This window comes from Diadema antillarum, unplaced genomic scaffold, assembly GCF_040938485.1.
Source record: "Diadema antillarum isolate AM-2024a unplaced genomic scaffold, OU_Dant_1.0 seq00001468_RagTag, whole genome shotgun sequence".
Lineage (NCBI taxonomy): Eukaryota > Metazoa > Echinodermata > Echinoidea > Diadematoida > Diadematidae > Diadema > Diadema antillarum.
The window spans coordinates 45,339-64,887 of NW_027272207.1; the positions used below are offsets into that span (position 1 = coordinate 45,339).

Below are 19,549 nucleotides of genomic sequence, written 5' to 3' on the forward strand. Positions count from 1 at the left end.
GGGGCTAGTGTTAGTCAATGGCGAAAAAGCACGTAAATCGCTAACACAAACGGCGGAGCTCGGTTCAGCAGACGACATTCAACACCGAGCCAAACACCAGCAACCGGAAATACGTCATAATTTTGAGGTCAACTCCCAACACCGACGTGATTTCAAGTTCGGTTTTATCGCCGGTGCTAGTGCTATCTCAGCACTAGCACTAGCACTAGCACCGAACTTGAAATCACCCAATCTTCGTTGTGAGAGATTCTTTGGGTTTTACCAAAGAGATTATACCTATAGAGTAAGTAGTCGCCATACGCGTGCGTACAAATAGTGCGTCCAAAATTGAAGAGGGAGCGCACACTCAGCTCCTGGCACTGGATCTAAGTCTACGTTCAAGTCATATCTTCTCATATCATATCTGGAATGATTCTTATTCTTCATTACACATTTTCATTTTCAGAATCACAATGTCGTTAATTGTTTGAATATTAGTTTCCACGATGGTATCACATCATTTGAACCATTTGGTAGAGTCCAGACTTTTTTGTTGTTCGCAAAATAAAGAGTGGGAACTTGGGTGTAGACTAGACAGTACTTGAGCATTATGACGTTTGTTTCGCGTACATTCCCACTCAAGCCATAAAATCAAACAACCTCAGCACCATTATGACGCTTAAAGATGACCATTGTGACGTCACAATAAAGCAACGCAAGGTCACTGCGCCGAATATTCAAGTCGAGCGCATTAAACAGTGCGCTGCCAGGATCCGTGCAATGGCGGCTCCCACAACGGGAAATGGCAGCTACCTCGCGCGGCTGCCTCCCCACTGGACTACGCCCTCTTGTGTTATAATCTCTTTGGGTTTTACATGCACGCGCACGCAATCCCGTCAGCGTGCAGAGCGCCATCTCTTGGTCATTTACTTCCGGGTCTTACCTTCATCATGGTTGATGCGGCCACGAAGAAAACGCTGAACAGTCTTCCACTGCTCAAAACAAAAGCTGGCCCGAGGGACAAGGATTTGTGGCCTACACGGCTCAAAGAAGAGTATCAAGCTCTGATCAAGGTAGGTCTCAGAGGGATTCTTGTGGAAGAAGCGCCTGGTTTTTGGTGGCATATGTTCACGAAGCTGTTCGCGCTTTATCAGGCCTTGCGTCGGAGATGTACGGAACGTCTACGGGAGTACTGCGGGGTGGTGATTGTCGTGTAGGTGCTAGCAGCAGCTGTACACTACTGCAGTAGGTGGCCCTGCGTCTAGCATACCGACCTTGCCCAGGCCATGTAATGATGTGATGTCAGTCGGGATCCATGTCAATCTAGCCAGCCATGCGTGATGCGATGTGATGAAACTCGACTAATTCACCATTCTGCCTATTCACCGTGCAAAGTTACTGTTTTACTGACAAATGCGTCATTAAATAGGAATAAGAACATACTCAAGTACTTCACTTAAAACCCATTTATCATGCCCTGTACTTCTTGTACTGCAATATAATAATAATAATGAGTTATTTCTGACACACAGCTACAGTACAGAAGAGACAAACTGAGCAGTGCTAGGCCTGAAATACACCTTGTACATTGTGTCACTTGTAGAAATAACTGAGCTCGAAAGTGAGGAAAAATGTGCGGTAACATTAATTTGTGAAACAAAAGGAAGCTGCACCAGCCCTAGTCCAGCAGCTTCAGGTGTTCAGGATATTTTTGTGGGGAAGTAAGTGTGACCAGTGCAGTCAGAATGCTAAGCATTTGGGCTGCAAGTTTTGCATTAATAGAATCTTGTATGAGTGGTTGTATTTTGATGTGATGGTAGCAAGTCTGATTTTTTGTGAATCAGGACTTCAAGACAATTTCGCTAGTGCAGTGGTTAAATTTGTGATTGTAGAGTCTGAACAGAAAAATAATGTATGCACGAATCATTTACAATGATTCATGTTGGGATCATGGTTTATATTTTCGCATGTTTTAAAATTTGCGTATAGCACATGCACCTGACTGACAAAATTTGCGAAAAATAAAAACCTCACGAAATATTCAGCCTATACAGTTTATGAATGTAAGTAATTTTGGCAATGGATAGAACTCGGGACTTCTGTGTTGTGCTGACGTACGCAATTTTGTGACTTCTTGTTGGCAAACTTTACTTGATTATTTCTTTCTCTTGTTTTTCCATGATACAGTATGTGGGAAACAACAAGGAGGCCGACAATGACTGGTTCCGGTTGGAGTCCAACAAGGATGGCACGAGATGGTTTGGAAAATGCTGGCACATACAAAACCTCCTGAAGTACGAGTTTGAACTCGAGTTCGACGTGAGTTCAGCAGTCAAAATATTTAACATTTCATTCGATGGCTGAGATGTGATGTCATACATTGCAAAATGCGGCCTGTCAGATCATGTTATTCTGGTAGATTGTAAGCATGTTGGTAAGAAGTCACTCAAATGGCAGATCTATGAGCCCCATATGAGATACAGTCGCATAAGTCAAATAATCGCCTAAGTTGAAAACAGGTCTTTTCAAGTCCTCTTCTTTTAATATACATGTATTCTATTGATTTTAAATCCCTCATAAAGTGGAATTTTCTCTAAGTCAAAACTATTTCTTCAGTCCAAATACTGTAGATTCGACTTAGGCAAGGCAGACCGTAATTGAAGATGACTGACAATTTATGATCAGATTTAGATCCATGCCCCGTGGGAGAAATGCGGTGCATTTGATGTGGATTCTTAACTCTTCTCGTGTTATATATTCAATGGTAGATCCCTGTGACGTATCCGGCAACGGCTCCAGAGATTGCCATTCCTGAGCTAGATGGAAAGACGGCCAAGATGTACAGGGGAGGCAAGATCTGCCTGACAGACCACTTCAAGCCCCTCTGGGGCAAGAACGTGCCAAAGTTTGGCATTGCTCACGCCATGGCATTAGGGGTGAGTACTGCACATTTTAGTGACTAAACCCTTTAAAATTCTTGCCTCCAAAAATATTGCCTACAGGACATGAAAATCACCCCAAGTACATTTAGTCAGAATGACTTGGTATAATTTGCTGTTCCAGAAATAAATGTGTATTCCCTTGGTAGGTGTTGAATATTTTATAATGAGAGAAGCTATCTCAAAGCTAGGTAACAAAAGCCTAGTGACCTCAGAGAATGTCACCATGGTAAATGATGAAGGTAAAAATTTTCTTTCAACTTTTGGTCAAACGTTATATGCTATTCATATTTAAATGTCTTGAAATCACGGTTGATGAGTAATGTAATTTAATTCAGTTTTGCCGTGTTGCCATAGTTACAGAAGAAATGCATGAAATGCCTGCATGCCTGTCATCATGTAAGGGAACCAAAAGAATGTTGCCATGCTCAGTTACTGTCAATTGCTTTTCCTTTCCTTTTCCCTCTTCTTGATTTCTTTCAAACAATATATCTCCTACACACAGCTTGGTCCATGGCTAGCAGTGGAGATTCCAGATCTTATAGAGAAGGGCTTGGTCACACACAAGGATGACGAGGCAGCTGGAAACTCATAGGGATTAGTTATAGAGATTGCAGCATATTATCTAGTGTATGTATTTTATTAGTAAGATCTCAAATGTTGTATAAAGTGAAAGACAGTGTATTAGATTCAACACACGACGCATGTGCTCATAGAGTCAAACTTGTCTATAGCGGCCACCCAAGGGAGACAAAAAAAGTGGCTGCTATAGACATGTGGCTGTTATAGACAGGTTCTTTAACATGCTTTTTCTCTTGGAGGGAATTGATTTTAGTGGTTGTATTACAGCAGGTGGCTGCTATATACATGTGGTCCCTAAGACAGGTTTGACTGTATCTGAATCTTGCCCCTTTCCTGCAAAAGGAATGACATGAATCTGATGAAAATGTCAAGAACCCAAAGTGTACCATACAGTACCATGCCTTGCCTAAAGTGGACCACAACCCAGTGTGCTCCAAAACTGTACCGTATCGCACCATGCCAGAGAGCGCTCAACTGGAAAGTGTTCCAAAAGCATACTGTACCAGCTGCTGACATCAGAAAAATGTGTGCAACATGCACTATGTCATAATGCAAAGAGTTGATTCTCTTTTTCAGGGACACCTTTATGTAGCGTAAGGTAAGCATGCTAGGTGAATGTGTTGGTTGATACAAAACATGTGACCCCTCTCTGATTCGAGTCCAAAAATAGCTCAAGAGGTACACTATCTCCAGAGCAATTGATCGCTCCAAATCTTGAATGGTATGGTGCAGTATGGTTAGGTTGGGTTGGGTTTCAGCTCAGTTTGGTTTGCGTATGAGCGCTCAAATGCAGCAGAAGTTTTATTTTCTTGATACTGGCCAGGAATAGTGACTAAACTCATCTTGTTGAATGATCTAAGGAAATGTAGATGTCCCTCTAACAAGCCATATGACCACGCAATATAAACTGGGGATTGTAGTTACAGACTGCAGTTAATGCTGGCAGCATGTATATTGTCATCATCCAGGTCAAACATGCCAACATACACTGTATGCTTTAAAAGAAGGCCATCATGTTGTTATATTGCCGGCTTCTCTTATATAGCATGAGAAAGTAGATGATATAAATACCTGTAGTGACGATCTTCTTTAGCTTTCCTTCCTGTCATGAAAAATTCAAAAATTATATCATTCACTGCAAATAACATTTTAATGCAGAAGAAATGTCTTGTGAGTGATGAGTTATATCAGGCTGATAATTTCAGTGGACATGTAAAGGATGTAGAAGGAGTTTTAGATTGGGTTTATCCTGTTTTGAAACAACTCAGGAAGTTAAATTCTGTTGTCACTGGCGAGTGTGCCAATTGGGTGTTTGTAGAATACTGTATCTGCTGTATCATGTAACGGTTTTACAAGGCATTTTGACAGTCATTCATTCACCTCATAGTAGCTAATGAAATCATCTTCATTCCTTGGGTATAAACTCTGATTTTCCCCCACAAAATGCCATTTACGGGCAAACGAAGCAGCAGTCGACAAGACTGCAAGAATTTCTTGTTTGACAGAAATCTTGTTTAAACAGACAAATAAGAGAAATAATGACATTTCTACCAGACAAATCCTCTCAATGTTAGTTTTAACAGGGTTCAGCCTGTTTTCACAATTCTGATTATTTTCTCTCGCGTCTACACTGCAAATTTTATGGTGTTCGGGTAATCATACTCATGTAGAGCCCTGTGTTTCTTTGGCACTTACCGCAGGCCGCAATTTTATCCTGCTTCTCATTTACAAGTTACAAATCAGGTGTTTGCAAAGGCCCTTAGTACCACAATGGACCCTCATTATAACAAGGTCATAGTGGTGTACCTGATACAGTGCACTCCTGTTATAATGAGCGCAGTTACAAAAAAATTTCAGATACAGAAAAGTAAAATTTAGGGCCCAAAATTACTAGATAGATACCTTTACACACCTTATTCGTTCAGATATAATGAAATTTCGATATAGGTAATGAAAGAAAACTGCCAGTCTGGGGGACATTGTTATGATGTTAGTCGCCTGTATGAGGTAATGTAGCCGGTCCTAGTCCTTATATTGTATTCTTTTATTTTTGTCCCTCATAGGATGAGACCCCAAATATATCAAAGATATTTTCTAGTCCCAATCAGCTGCTTACAGCAAGGCTCTCCTGTACATTGTACCAAAATAGAGTCTGAGGGACTATTTGAAATTGATATTCACGGAAAATATTGCATGGCAGTGTGTTGCCAAACATTAAGACTAGTGCAATATACATCGCAGGTTATGGAGGCCTATTGGATTCCTGTTATGGAGGATGTACTGTGTGCCACTGTGTTATTATAGTTTGTTTGCTTTTCACACACAAAAAAAAGAAAGAAAAACAGAGGAAGGGGGGGGGGGTTCAGCTGTCTGAACTTCACTAAAATCAAATTGGCTGCTACCAGAAGAGACTTTGATGCAACACAAATCATGATTTTCCTGTATCTCATGTGCAAGGACGTGTTACAGGGCCAAGCCGAACTGTACAGCATTCTCTGTGTTCAAATCTGTTGTTGTGCTAGCCTTGCAAAGGCAGCTCGCAATGGACTCGCACACATACAGCGAGCGGTGGACTCGCACACATCAATTGAATCTGAGCTCCGCTTACAGGTTGCTACACTAGCTGTGACTGTGCACGTCCACAAAGTATTGCAAGCTGCCTTTGCAAAAGGCTATTGTTGTGCATGCTAATGAAGTATAATGTATTTTTATTGAAAAGTTTATGCGTAAAATGAACATGTACAATGTATTGCATCTTTCAATAATACACACTGAATTATGTATATGAAAAAATAAATGTCTTCTTGCATGCCCAGCACATTGGGTCTATGATGAAAAGAACAACAAAGAAAAAGAAAGTCAGGCTGATATCCCAATTTAGTATGTGCAGTTTGAATTGTGTGTGAAAATAACTATAATCGTACAAGCTGTGTTTGCACCACAATATTCTCCTCCTTTTCCCCATCTCAAACGTTTCACCATCCCCTTGATTTTAACCCAATTTCCACCCATTCCTCCTTCACTTCTTTGTGCCATCCCCCTCTCCTTCTCTTCTTCCTGCTTTTTCTTAATCACAACATAACATTAGAGTCACTATTTACCTGTGGGAGCAGTGATCAAAGAAAAAAAATGTTCGAACTATCACATTTGATGCCTATGTATAGTTCAGTTGTATCACAAAACATCCAACCGTACAAAAATTTTGCAATGAGCCACAAATGTAAGGAGATATCACTAACTTTCTCAATAAACCATATCTGTAGACAGTTTCTTCTAGAAACGATTTTGATAAAACTATTGTTCTTATTTTGTATATTTATCAATACTCGACATTGATTATACTGATCAACACTTTTTACGTTGTATGGTTGTTTCTATCCCTGACTCACATTTATTTTGAAGCACTAATGACTGAAGCTTTTTTTGTTGTTGTCATCTGCAAATGGTAAATAGGGGCTGTAAATGATGTAATGCAAGTAGCCTAACCAAGCCTATTTTCATCAACCAGCACAGTAACAAAGCGATATGTGATATGATACAGGTCAGGTAATGCACAGACATTAGATGACGACAATTATGGATACATGTGTAATATTATCAGACAAACACTCTTCCATGGATCTCGCAGGTGCACAATTGAGACTTTTTTTCTTTTTTTATTATAGTATTGTATTTAAAGCTTTGCTTTTCTTTGGATTTTGAACACTACAAAAGACACAATCATTCTTTCCACTATGGAATGCATCAAATATACATGCTTGTTTGTCTCGTTTCCAATAAAAGATCAGTGGTCACCAAAAAAAAAAAAAGTGTACAATCAAAATGAAGTAATCATAACTCGAGCAAACAAAAGTAGAGTTCACAAATTTGCCATGTCAAGCAGTCGGCCCCTCATGGAAATGACAATGGGGAACACATACACTTTTATTTGAATTGACGAACGTTATGATGAAATGTGTGCGTGTGCGTGTGTGTGTGTGTGTGTGTTCTAGATGCTCGGCAGTGCTATTGCGCTATACCATAAATATGTAAGGCTTCTAGTAATGTCAGGCTTCTAGTAATGTCAACCTGGCACAAGTACTAGGCGTCTCAAAAAACATTTCCCACTTTTGAACATTGATAGTTCAGAAACTATATATCAGATAAAACTGTCATTAATATGAGTAATAGCTGAATAGTGTACAATTTTGTTGGAGGTGATTTGGATGTGAAAGCATAAATCAGTTTCATTAAATCTAGGATTGATTTTGAAGTAAGGTTTCAGATTTTGGTCAAATTTTAACCCTCTGTACAAAAATGAACTTTGCACAGGAACCAGTGACGTGTATGTGAATGTGTGCTGACAATGGCCCTGAACAATGGACATGCCTGAACCACCTGTTGACTAGGCGTCAGTCTCGCCCTCCCAGGCACATGAATGCTTAATCAATAATTCATGTGGATTGCCCTGGGCACTGCTAGTCTGAATTCATGCACGGTAAAGGGTAAAATGCATGAACATGGAAAGAGTAAACATGTGCTTGCAAATACCACATTTCATTCCAGCTGGCAATTATTTTCAAATTTTGCTTCACATATCACTAAGTCTGGGATATAAATAAGCATAAATTATCTAAAGTTCTTCATTTTAATACAACTGTCTACTAATAGTCTGACAAATTTGTCGCTTTTTCGATAAAAAGAGATCATTTTTGGTAAAGAGTTCAGCAGCATTTTTCATTGGGCGATTTGTTTCACAGCAGATTTATTTAGAGCTCCATATACACAAGTGTATCTTTGCTTCCTGTCACCATGTTTACGACAGAACAGAAGGTATTCATTGTAATTTCGTTTTTCAGAAGTAGGGAGAGCAACGGTCGCCACTCAACGACAGTATCGACAGGCGTTTGACTTCACACAGATACTGCCAGAGGCTGAATATAGACTAGTTGTGATAGTGGAATTCCTCATGAATAAATAATGAAGCATTTAAACCCTGGCCATTGTTCAGGACCATTGTCAGGGTGTTAACCACACACTCCCATACACACCCATTGACCCCTGTGCAAAGTGAAAGTTTTGTACAGAGGGTTGAAAATAGAGCAAAATCTGGAACCTACTGTGAAATTTATCATGGATTTCATGAAACTGATTTATGCTTTAATATTTAGACCACATCCAACAAAATTGTACACTATTCAGCTATCACTCATATCAATGCCAGTCTTATCAGATATATAGTTTCTGAATTATTAAGAATCAAAAGTGGGAAATGTTTTTTGAAACACCTAGTAGAAGGAATACCCTTAAATGGATGTAAACCTGTGTTTGCTTTTTTTTTTTACTTGTATTAGTCGAAATTCACAATAATATTGATTCGAACTACAATAAGCCGCTGTTCTCACTTGCGCTGCTGAATCACATTCTTATTTAACATATACAATACAATATTTGTTTCTTCAAGTCAAACAGTGGATACAAATTTAGTGATCGATATAAAACTCTGCATAGATTTCAGAAAAAGCTATATTGATCAACGTGGTCAAACTAATCAATATCTGCTTCATTACACTGACACTTAAAGTGTGCTGCTGAATCATATTTTTTAATGTATATTTTTTTTTGCAAGCAAATCATATACCATGCATAACAAATGATAGTTCTGCATAAATCTCTGACAAACAAACACACACACACACATACACACACGAGAATTCTATTGCATTTTTAATGGTGTAATATAACACTTGACATCCCCACGGGAGTTATGCTTTCCTCAAGAGATTATATTTTCCCGAAACACTCCGCTCTGAGGGAAAATATTGTCCCGAGGGGAAAATACAACCCCGTGGGACTGTTAGGCGTTATAGGACAACAATAAACAAAGCACTACATTTGCTGTATGATAACACATAGGCCTATACATAATTAATACACATTATTCCAGCCCTGTATGCAGCCAGTCAAAATGCTATGGAATTGTATCAGATCTTACTATACCCGACGTGACGTCACTGCATGCAATACGTTATGACGATTTCGATCCTCGCTGCATTAGTCACGTGCTTGCATTATGACCAAGCAATGACCAGAATCTTTACAGACCATTTAACATATTTGACAAGACTACACCGCACAGTGTCATCCAGCAGACACTTACAGTGTAGATGTATATATACCAGCTTTTAACAATGTGATTCACGGCGTATTGAACCATGCAGTTGCCGGTGATTGAGCATTCTCGATGTCATGCTCCTGTGTTTCATTGTCAGTTATCAATATGAAAGTACCTGTCGGGGCTTACACAAAGAATGTCACAAGTATCATAGCAACATATTGGACTATAATAAAATGTCGATCATTGCAATTACTTCACAAATGCCAGAAGATCAGGGGGGCGTTTCATCAACGAGTTCGTCGGAGTTTTCACCGACGAATTTGCTATCAGCCAATCAGACGCAAGGATTTACACTGACAACTGTCAAAAGCTAATGAAATCCTTGGTCTGATTGGCTGATAGCAAATTCGTCGGTGAAAACTCCGACGAACTCGTTGATGAAACGCCCCCCAGGGGACCATTTCATGAAACTTTTTGTCAGTGATTTACACTGACAACTGTTAAAAGCTACTGAAATCCTTGCGTCTGATTGGCTGATAGCAAATTTGTCGGTGAAAACCTCCGACGAACTCGTTGATGAAACGCCCCCCAGTTTCGTTTCATCCTACGAATGACGCAATAATCAAAGCGCGTTCCTCTTGGGGTCGAGTAAGTTTTGGTTACGTTGTGATGCGCGCAATTCGGTGACGCAACAGAGCAAAAGAGCTTTTCAACTGTGATATCATTCGCGCGCGTGAAAACGTTTCCCTTATCAACCATGTTTCCAAACAAATCGGTCATTCTGGTAACAGAACTTTCCAATGTGCAAAGGCAAATCTGCTTTCTGCTCGTATTATTCCAAAGGTGTGAAGCTCATATTTCTTGGTCCGGCTGAAAAATCTGGAGATGGACTTGCGAAATATGGTATGTCCTTTTTCTTATCGCATCTGTTTCATGTCTAGGAGATTCATGTTTACATTTTTTTATCCAGTCCCCTCTGCGTGTAATACTTATAGTCATTGCTTTCTGCAAAAGCCTAAACACCACTCTTCTTCTTCTTCTTCTTCTTTTTCTTTTTCTTTTTCCATGTCTTCTCCTGGTTAAGTCTGCTTCCTTAAATTACCTGAAGATTCTTGCAGACTGTGAGTTACGTCCATTCGAGTGTTATAAACATACATTTTATTGGTTATGTACAGTCAATTCAATTCCATTCAAATGATTTTATTTCCATATAAAGAAATACAAAGTTACATAGATAACGCCTACACACGCGTTGAATCACATAAATGCTTCAACAAAACATGGATACAATTATAGTGATATCAACTTTGTATTTCCATAAATAAACAAGTAAGCAATTAGCATTAACAAAATGACACACTGATTAAGTTATGCGCGTTATTTTCAGATTTCTAGAGTCGATGGCTCTGAGACACATAGACCCATCAACACAAAGATCATGGAGCTGATATCAGACAGAGACAAAGAGATCGTGGACATCGCCCAAACGTCCACTGACTGTCTTCATCTAGCCCCGCCCGACGACGGTTATCAGGCAGACGACGAGTTCGATCCAAACGATGACCTGGCTGATAGCATCTTCGGCGATACATCACCGACGGTTCACTTCGTGCCCTTACCTCCGCAGAAAGTCGATGCTGATACAGGACGGCGACAGATTCCACGTCCATCGCCAACACTGTGCTCTCCAACGCCAAGCATCCGCGCCAAATCACATTCACCATCAGGTAACGAAGACGAGTCACATAATTCGTACACAGGACACTCACAGGACGATACTGACGTTCAAACGAGTTCCCTGTCAGATAGCCTTCGGTCGGAGCGATCCGAAACCCTCAGTGAAGATGACTCCAGCTCTGTCTCACTTCCAGAGGAGACTCTTGCACAACCTGGTGGCATTCCACGTCTGCCTGCGACTGAGCAAAAGGGCGAACGAAATGATAGTGACAGCATTGCTCTCAGAGAAACGGCTAAGGCGATCAGTGGTGCCCTGGTTGATTTAGAAGTGTTGGACGACTTTTATCGACTTGATGGAGACGAATTCGGTGATGACTTGGTCGAAGTCAAACCCCGGGCTCTCTCTGTCTGTCCGGCGCTCGTGGCCTACAGGGACGGGAGTGGACAAATCACCGTCCCGCTAGAGATGAGGTGCAACCAACGCGCAGCGTCCATCATCGCAGACTTGGCTGCGAAATTCGACATCCCACCAACTGTCAATGCCGTGGCGGGAACACCGAGGAGTTGCCATAGCAACGGACAATATGACCTCGATGTTTTCCTGCCTCCACCTTGGCAGGCGTCCGACTTCGAATCCAGTGATGAGGAGCTTAAGGAACTTTTCCGTGAAAGTCCTGCTCGTGGTAGAAAGCGATGTCGTGATGACATCGAGGAAGGCGATGACGAAGATAACGAAATGGTCGTGGAGAATCCTCTATGTAGCCGTCAGAAACGACGACGATTGTGAGATGCCGTGACCGGCATACTTTGGACAATATTACTTTCAATTCTTTATAATAAAACTAGCAAACCAGCTAGCTGAGAAAGTAATTATTGATATGGTCTGCCTTTTGATTCCATTTCATTTCTCTTTACCAGTTATCGTTTCCGTTATTATTACTCTGGGCACGGCTGGGGTTATGATTGCGTTTCTTATTTCGTTTAACTTGAAATACATGATGGCCGATTCTAAAGCAATTGTTGTTATTAATCAGGTAATATCATGAATATATAGAGGGGTAATAAAATGATTGTTACCAATATGAAAATACACTGATGATGGAGAAACAATGAAAATAGAAACCGTCTCTGTCATAGTTCAGGTAAAATAAGGAAATATACATGTATTTCAAATATCATGACCATTCATTTGTCAAAATGCCTCCTTATTCAAAGGGATGGTGAAGTGTTGACTGAGGTGAGGTTTCAGCTTTCAACTTTTTGTGAGATACTTAGAAACCACCTCATCAAATGTTAAAAACCATACAATTCCAAGAGGAATCTAAAGGGATCGTATAATTTCGGTTGAGACCAAATTTCAGGTTTCTAACATTTTTGGCGAGATAATGAGAAACCTCTTATGAAATATGAAAGAGCATGTAATTCCATGAGGAATTCAACGTTTATTTGATGAAAATGGCTGAGATATCCAAAACAGATCGATTCTAATGAAGTGTGGGACCCACCTTTTATTGCGCTCGCTTATAGTTTTACTTTGTTTTTGGATGTTTCATTCATTCCAAACCCGATTTTCATCAAATAAATTTTGAATTCCTCTTAAAATGGTAGGCTATGTACTATTTCATAAGTGCTTTCTTGGTATCTCGCAAAAATAAAAGCCCAATTCTCATCTCCACCAATACTGCACCATCCCTTTATAAGTTTATTTGATGAAAATCGGTTTTGAAATGGCTGATATATATATATATATATATATATATATATATAACCCAAAGCGATCCTAGTAAAGGGTTGGTCCTATTTTGTACCACTTTTGGGATTGCTTTGTTTTGGATATGAGTTCTCAGCCATTTCAAAACCAATTTTCATCAAAGAAACTTCTTATTCCTCTTAGTATCATATGCTCTTTATTTCATAAGAGTTTTCTCTTTATCTAGAAAAAACATAAGTAATGTATCATCAAATAACATTGGAAACCTGAAGCCCCATCTCAACCGAAAGTGTACCTCATCCCTTTCATGTCAAGATCCATTATAGTTTTAAATCATTCAGTTGGCGTTGTTCTATTTTGATTTTGCTCGGTATCCGATGACATTACGTGTACGTGTTATGTTTTTAGATAAACCCAATAGCTATACATTGTGCAAACTCAATGAATATACCAACGTTTGTTCAGAGTGCAGAGTTCTGCGCACTATCTTATAGTAATTATACCATTTTGTTATATCATTATATCATATTATTTTCAAACTGGCATGGCTTTCGTAATATCATTCCTTCACACACACACACACACACACACACACACACACACACATACACACACATGAACTCACATCCGCAACATAATGAAATGGGGCAGACGTGGTACTCATGCAATGAAGGAAGACTGTAGGTATAAATGGATGCTAGACAACTTTTATAAACAGCAACGACATCTCAAAATTATTTTCTTAACTGCTAATGCTGATTTAATATCATTTTACATCTACAAACTTCGATACGAATACGCTATACATAATCATGGCTTATTATAGTTATTTTCATGTACAAAACGTCACCCGAATTAAACTAGTCATAAAAAAAAAATTGTCCCTTGTCCCTCTCGTTTGATCCACATAGAACGAGAGACCGGACTTCGTCACTTTCAGACACTTCCACTACTTGTAACATTAAATTGGGAAAAACATAAACTTGAAAAAATCAACCAAAATTCAAATATTCACCGGATCATCAAACCACCGACGATTTGGAAATTCGTTCGCTCGTCCTTACAACAGAGAACAATCTTAAATCACTGGGTATTCAGCGCTCATTGTGTCCACAGATCCAACTATTACTGCATAATGTATACATCATTATTGATAAAGCGCGCTCGCACACACACACACACACACACACACACACACAAACAAACATACAAAAAGGAAAACAAAAACGGAAAACCAGGTCCGTCGGGAAAATCATCAGAAATTTAATTGCCCTTACGGCGATTGGTGAGTTTACAATCTCCGCTTGCCATGGTTCACTCCATTTGGTTGCATGTACAAGAAATTAGTACCATTCTACATGTTCACTTCTATTCAGCTTGCTGGGTGGCCCGAGTTACACACGAGGACTATCACCAGAGGAGAAAAAATCAAGAGGAAAAAGAAGAAGAAAAAAAATAAAAAAAGAAGAAGGAAAAAAAAGGGGGGGTCTAGTCCCCCCCCCCTCAGCTACCAAGGAGTGCGGATTTCTCATAAACTTGTTGCTCCACCTTCCTTACGGCATATCAATTTGTTACCATGTCTATGTCCCTTACTTGTGTCCATGGTTTGATGTTGATTCGATGCCTTTGACACCATTTGCAGATCGAAGTTTCCACAGTCTATTTGGAGCAAAAAATGTCCAATTTCAAAGAAAGAAAGTCTACTGAAAGATACACGCAAAACATGAGACTAACCAGCAACCATGCCCTTACTTTCAACGTTATTTGGGGGGGGGGGGGGGGGGGGATCGTTAAAGCTACTGGCACCTGAGCAAATTTTTGGCTGCATTCCGCAACGGTGCGTTAGTTATGACGTATACTATGACGTTCCACCAGCACGCGCACAAGTCGACCGCCAGCGCGAAGAAGTAAAATTCTCTTGAAACGTTCATAAACCCACCTGACGACTGGAGAACAAAGAAAACGGTAATGGGGATCCATGAAACGTAATAAGCAATTGTCATGACAATAACAGTGCGGAGAGTTTTCAATTCCAGGGAGTTTCTGCGCAGCTTTCGCCTGATTCTGGTGCCATGTTTGGGCGCGTCTCTTTTAGGGTCACTGGTTGAAGATGTATCGGTGCGAAAGCGCGACGGACTCGTAGATGCGGCGTCCGCGATCACAGCAAGGTTGTGATTGCATTTCGGTTTGACGCGCTTGCGCTGTTTGAGCGCAGCGCGCATCATGCAGGTATTTGCGATCGTCGTCGTGAACAGCGGAATTGCGATGAAGACGAAGAGCATTCCGACCCAGGCGAGATCGGACCCTCCGATCTTGAATGCATTTCCCTCGCATCGATCTTCCGTCGACTGGCTGAGGGGAAAGCCATCGATGGGAGAATTGGTACGAACGGACAGAAGGAAAGGGCAAGGATGACGCCGAGAACAAGCTTGGCGCGTTTCGGTGTTACTATCGTAGGATATCGCAGTGGTAGGGTCACCATCAAACAGCGATCCAGACTAATGCAACATAGGACCAGGGCCGACTGGTACAGGAACAGAAAGTGACCGCGGAGGAGGATCGAACACGAGATCTGGTCATGCGGCCACACGCTGGTGGGGCCCATGATGATACCATAAATCGCTCCGCAGAGTCCTGCTAACATGTTCTCCACTGCCAGCACCTTGTACAAGAATATTGTGGTTTTGTCGAAGAGTTCTTGAGTGCGCTTGAGTAATGCCAAAGTAAAGATATTGCAAGAAATGACCAATATCGTCAGAATGGCGTAGGTGATACACTGTATAACTCTCCTGACACCTAGTAGATCGTCTACATCCATTTCTCCAGATTCAGTCACCGCCAAGCCATCCATGACGCTAACGGGGATCTTTTCCTCATGTATAGACCCTTCTTCAATCCCGGGAAATGTCTCCAAACCCCCAAATTGCCTTTTCATCTTCATCAAAGTCGCCAATCGCAACAAAATGTCCTCACTGCCATGTGATAAACACTGAAGTGTCTTACATACTTCACTCTTGTTCTTATAAGCGCAATGTCATGTGTTGTGTGAAGAGATAAGCTCTATGTTGGCTGATGCCGCTACATAATTGTCGTGAATGACGGCTTCCTATAACAGCAGTACACAATAATCGAGAGATGGCATTATATATCGGCATGCATGAGTAGTACGAAGCGAAGTATTCTCAAACTGTTGCCTCCGGAAACAGCAACTTCCGACTTAGTTGATACATGGTATCCCTGTTCATGGAATCAATCATGGCTTAAGTTAAGTTCAGATATTGTGAATCCCGTGAGGAAAATAAATGACTCAAGGCTTTTGACTCTTTATACGTACAAAGCTGGGGAAGATAACTCTTTCACAAAGTTAAGTTCTGTAGAAAATTAAGTTTTAAGGTGTCTTTTTTATTTTATACCACGGTATAATATTATTCACTATCTCACTGAATGGCTCACATCTGTAAATCTTCGCCTGTGATGTCCAAGTACAATCTCGTAAAGCCTTTGTCTGGGGATGAGAACTGGCGGAGAGAAGTAAACTATAATACAGATCTACGAGCATTAAGTGCATCGATGTTCTCCTCTCGCATCGCATCTCAACTCTTGGTCAAATCGCGCTTCAGCTTGGAGGAAGTCATTTAAGTCGACGTTTACTGTAAATGACGACGGCTCTATACTTATTATCCAAGTGTGACATCTCATCGTTTTCGATTAACTGAAATGAAATATCTCAGACTTCCAAAGGATATTTAGACAAAATTCTGTGATATTTTCTATGTTTGCTCTCCAATGACCAAGACTGGTAGTGTGCGGGTATAAGGCGTTTTACACTCTGAATGTACGAGACACGACTCGCTCGCTGATATTATGTCGTATGTGCAATATCGACTTGGACTGTAAATGCGACGTCATCTTAATTAAGACGCAATGTTTACTTCGATGATTCTACCGCGCTTGCCATAAGGTCTACTCGAAATCTCGGTGAGTGGGTAGCGTTGAAATTCATCCGGGCGTCACGGTATGGAGGTGTTAAATCAAACAGTTTTAATAAACAGCGGTGTGGACGTAATTAGCTCTCTGTTTGCGCGAGTCATTAGCAAGGTGAAGTTGCATACTGGGTGCTCTCGAGTTATATACAAGAAAAATACAGCACGGCCGAGTTCCACAAAAACCACGAGCAAGCTACCAATTAAGAGAGCTGTAGACGGTATCTTCAAAATATTCTGTTTATATACAATGTATTATGCATATCTACATCTTACCACATCATAAAACGGAAATGTTTATCTTATTTTTTTTTTTTTTTGGGGGGGGGGATTCGCCAAATTGCTCTATAACAATTATGAATGTTTGAAAGTTTTGTCTTTTGGCATCAAGATTAAATAAAGAACATAATGAAGTAGTGATAAAATGTATGAGAGATACAGATCATTGAATATTTCAAGTAAAGTCTGCAAGGAATAAATGTTGTAATTTCAACATTGACTTTGCACATTAGGTGAAGGACACCCATGAGTCATACGGCCCACGAGTTCGACATTGAAAAGAAAAAGGTCCATGAGTCATACAGCCCATGAGCTCAACACTAGGCAAGAATGGCACATAAGTCCGATAGTACGCAAACAAGACCAATGAGTTCAACACAAGGAAAATATGGCCACGAGACCGACATTTAGTTACATCACGTCCTGTTTTGCTTAGTGTCGAACTCGTGGACCTTGCTTACCTAGGGTAGGACTCATAGGCCTGGTTTACCTTATAATCTGGGTGCCATTTTCGGCCTTATACCCTGTTTTACCGTCCACCCAATGTGTTCCGATGGTCTTACCCTATTTCGGGGGAGCTGAAACCGAATCTGGATGATGCAACTCTTGAATCCTTGGGGGTTTTGTGATATTATCCAAGATGGTCGTCACAATGGCCGCCAAAGACATATAAAGTATTTCTATGCGTTTCCATTTAAATGGTGAACAATCAAAAACAATTGATGGATTTATCCTATTTCGAGGGTGCTGGGTCATCAAGATTCGGATTCAGCACCCTTGAAATAGGGCAGAACCATCTATTATTTTCAATTTTTACCATTGAGAAGGAAATGCATGGAACTGTACATTTTTGGCGGCCATATTGGCGGCCATCTTGATTATCTCACACTCCTAAAAGAATGCAAGGGTGAATCTTCCAGCTCCGGATTCAGCACCCTCGAAATAGGGTAAATCCAACAATTGTTTTCAAATTTTCACCATTTAAAAGGAAGTACATGGAAATTTCCATTTTTGGTGTCCATATTGGCAGCCATCTTGAATATCTCAGAACCTTCAAGGATGCCAGAGGTGCATCATCTAGAATTGGATTCAGCATCCTCGAAATAGAGTACAGAAATCAATCGATTGCTTTCAAATTTTCACCATATTCAGAAGGAAATACATGAAAATTTCCATTTTTGGCTGCCATATTGGTGACCATCTTGAATATCTCAAAACCCTAAAGAATGCAAGAGTTGAATCTTCCAGATTAGGGTTCAGCACCCTTGAAATAGCGCAATTCCACAAATTGCTTTCAAATGTTCTCCATTTAGAAGTAAAACATGGTAATTTCCGGTTTTGGCTGCCATTTTGGTAGCCATCTTGAATATCTCAAAAACTCTCAAGGATGCAAAAGTTGCATTCATCCAGATTATGATTCAGCACCTCCAAAATAGGGTAAAACCACAAAAAAAAAAAAACCCAACTAGATATATCGCTACGGCTACTGATATGCCTCCGCCATAATGCATGGTTCTCCTAATAGGTCTATAGTACAATGTCTTGACAATGTGTGATGACAGTTTCACACAACTGGCAAAATATTAAAATGACAGGTTTGACACAAATGTGCTGAATGTTCACTTTTCTAGAACTAGGTTCAATTGGATGAATGATTAAAATGTCAGAGTGCAGGTATTTGGGGAACTGATGATTTTTACCTGACTTTTGACCCTTTTATAAGTTTATGCATTGAGTAATTTTCAAGGTATTGAGAAAAAGTATAATTTCAGTATCAAATGGGAAAATAGCATTATCTAAACCTGGCCTTTGACTTTTGACCTCACAGTTCCAAAGAGAATCACTGTTAGGTTGAACATGCATAAATGCATGATGATACCTTGAGTTACTTTCGAGATATGGAGGAAAAAGTGCAATTTAGCACTTTCACTTGACCTTTTACCATTTGACCTTTGACCTTTTGGCAAGAAACTTCCCCAAAAATATATATTGGGTAATACATGCCATACATCAAGTGTAAAAAAAAAAAAACCTTCAGGCATATTGCATTTTAAGGAAAGTAGTGATATTTTGAGGAGTTGACCTTGACCTTTGACCCCTGACCTTTGACCCATGACCCCCAACTTCCCTAGATAATCACTGCCCATCGGTACAAGCATATATACTAAGTTCCATGAAGATACCTTGAACCATTTGCGAGATATGGAGAAAAACATGAAATTTCAAATTTTTTTCACAAAATAACCTGTGACCTTTGACCCTGTGACCCTAAAATCCACACAAAGTATTATCCCCCGAGGAT

General features: G+C 40.3%; 1 protein-coding gene across 1 annotated transcript; it reads left to right on the plus strand.

Moving 5' to 3' along the window:
• The first annotated feature begins 925 nt into the window (after nt 1-925).
• On the plus strand, nt 926-4,172 carry LOC139709745 (ubiquitin-fold modifier-conjugating enzyme 1). The gene is made up of 4 exons (XM_071621701.1): nt 926-1,052; nt 2,167-2,298; nt 2,748-2,915; nt 3,424-4,172. Exons 1-4 carry the CDS (start codon nt 930-932, stop codon nt 3,511-3,513), a joined length of 513 nt encoding a protein of 170 aa, XP_071477802.1. The 5' UTR covers nt 926-929; the 3' UTR covers nt 3,514-4,172.
• Nucleotides 4,173-19,549: the final 15,377 nt, after the last annotated feature.

Bases quoted from the DNA above. Each gene is read 5' to 3' on its own strand.
- LOC139709745 (XM_071621701.1), top strand. From the start codon at position 930: ATGGTTGATGCGGCCACGAAGAAAACGCTGAACAGTCTTCCACTGCTC. The intron at 1,053-2,166 runs GTAGGTCTCAGA...TCCATGATACAG, and splicing joins AGTATCAAGCTCTGATCAAG to TATGTGGGAAACAACAAGGA. The intron at 2,299-2,747 runs GTGAGTTCAGCA...ATTCAATGGTAG, and splicing joins AGTTTGAACTCGAGTTCGAC to ATCCCTGTGACGTATCCGGC.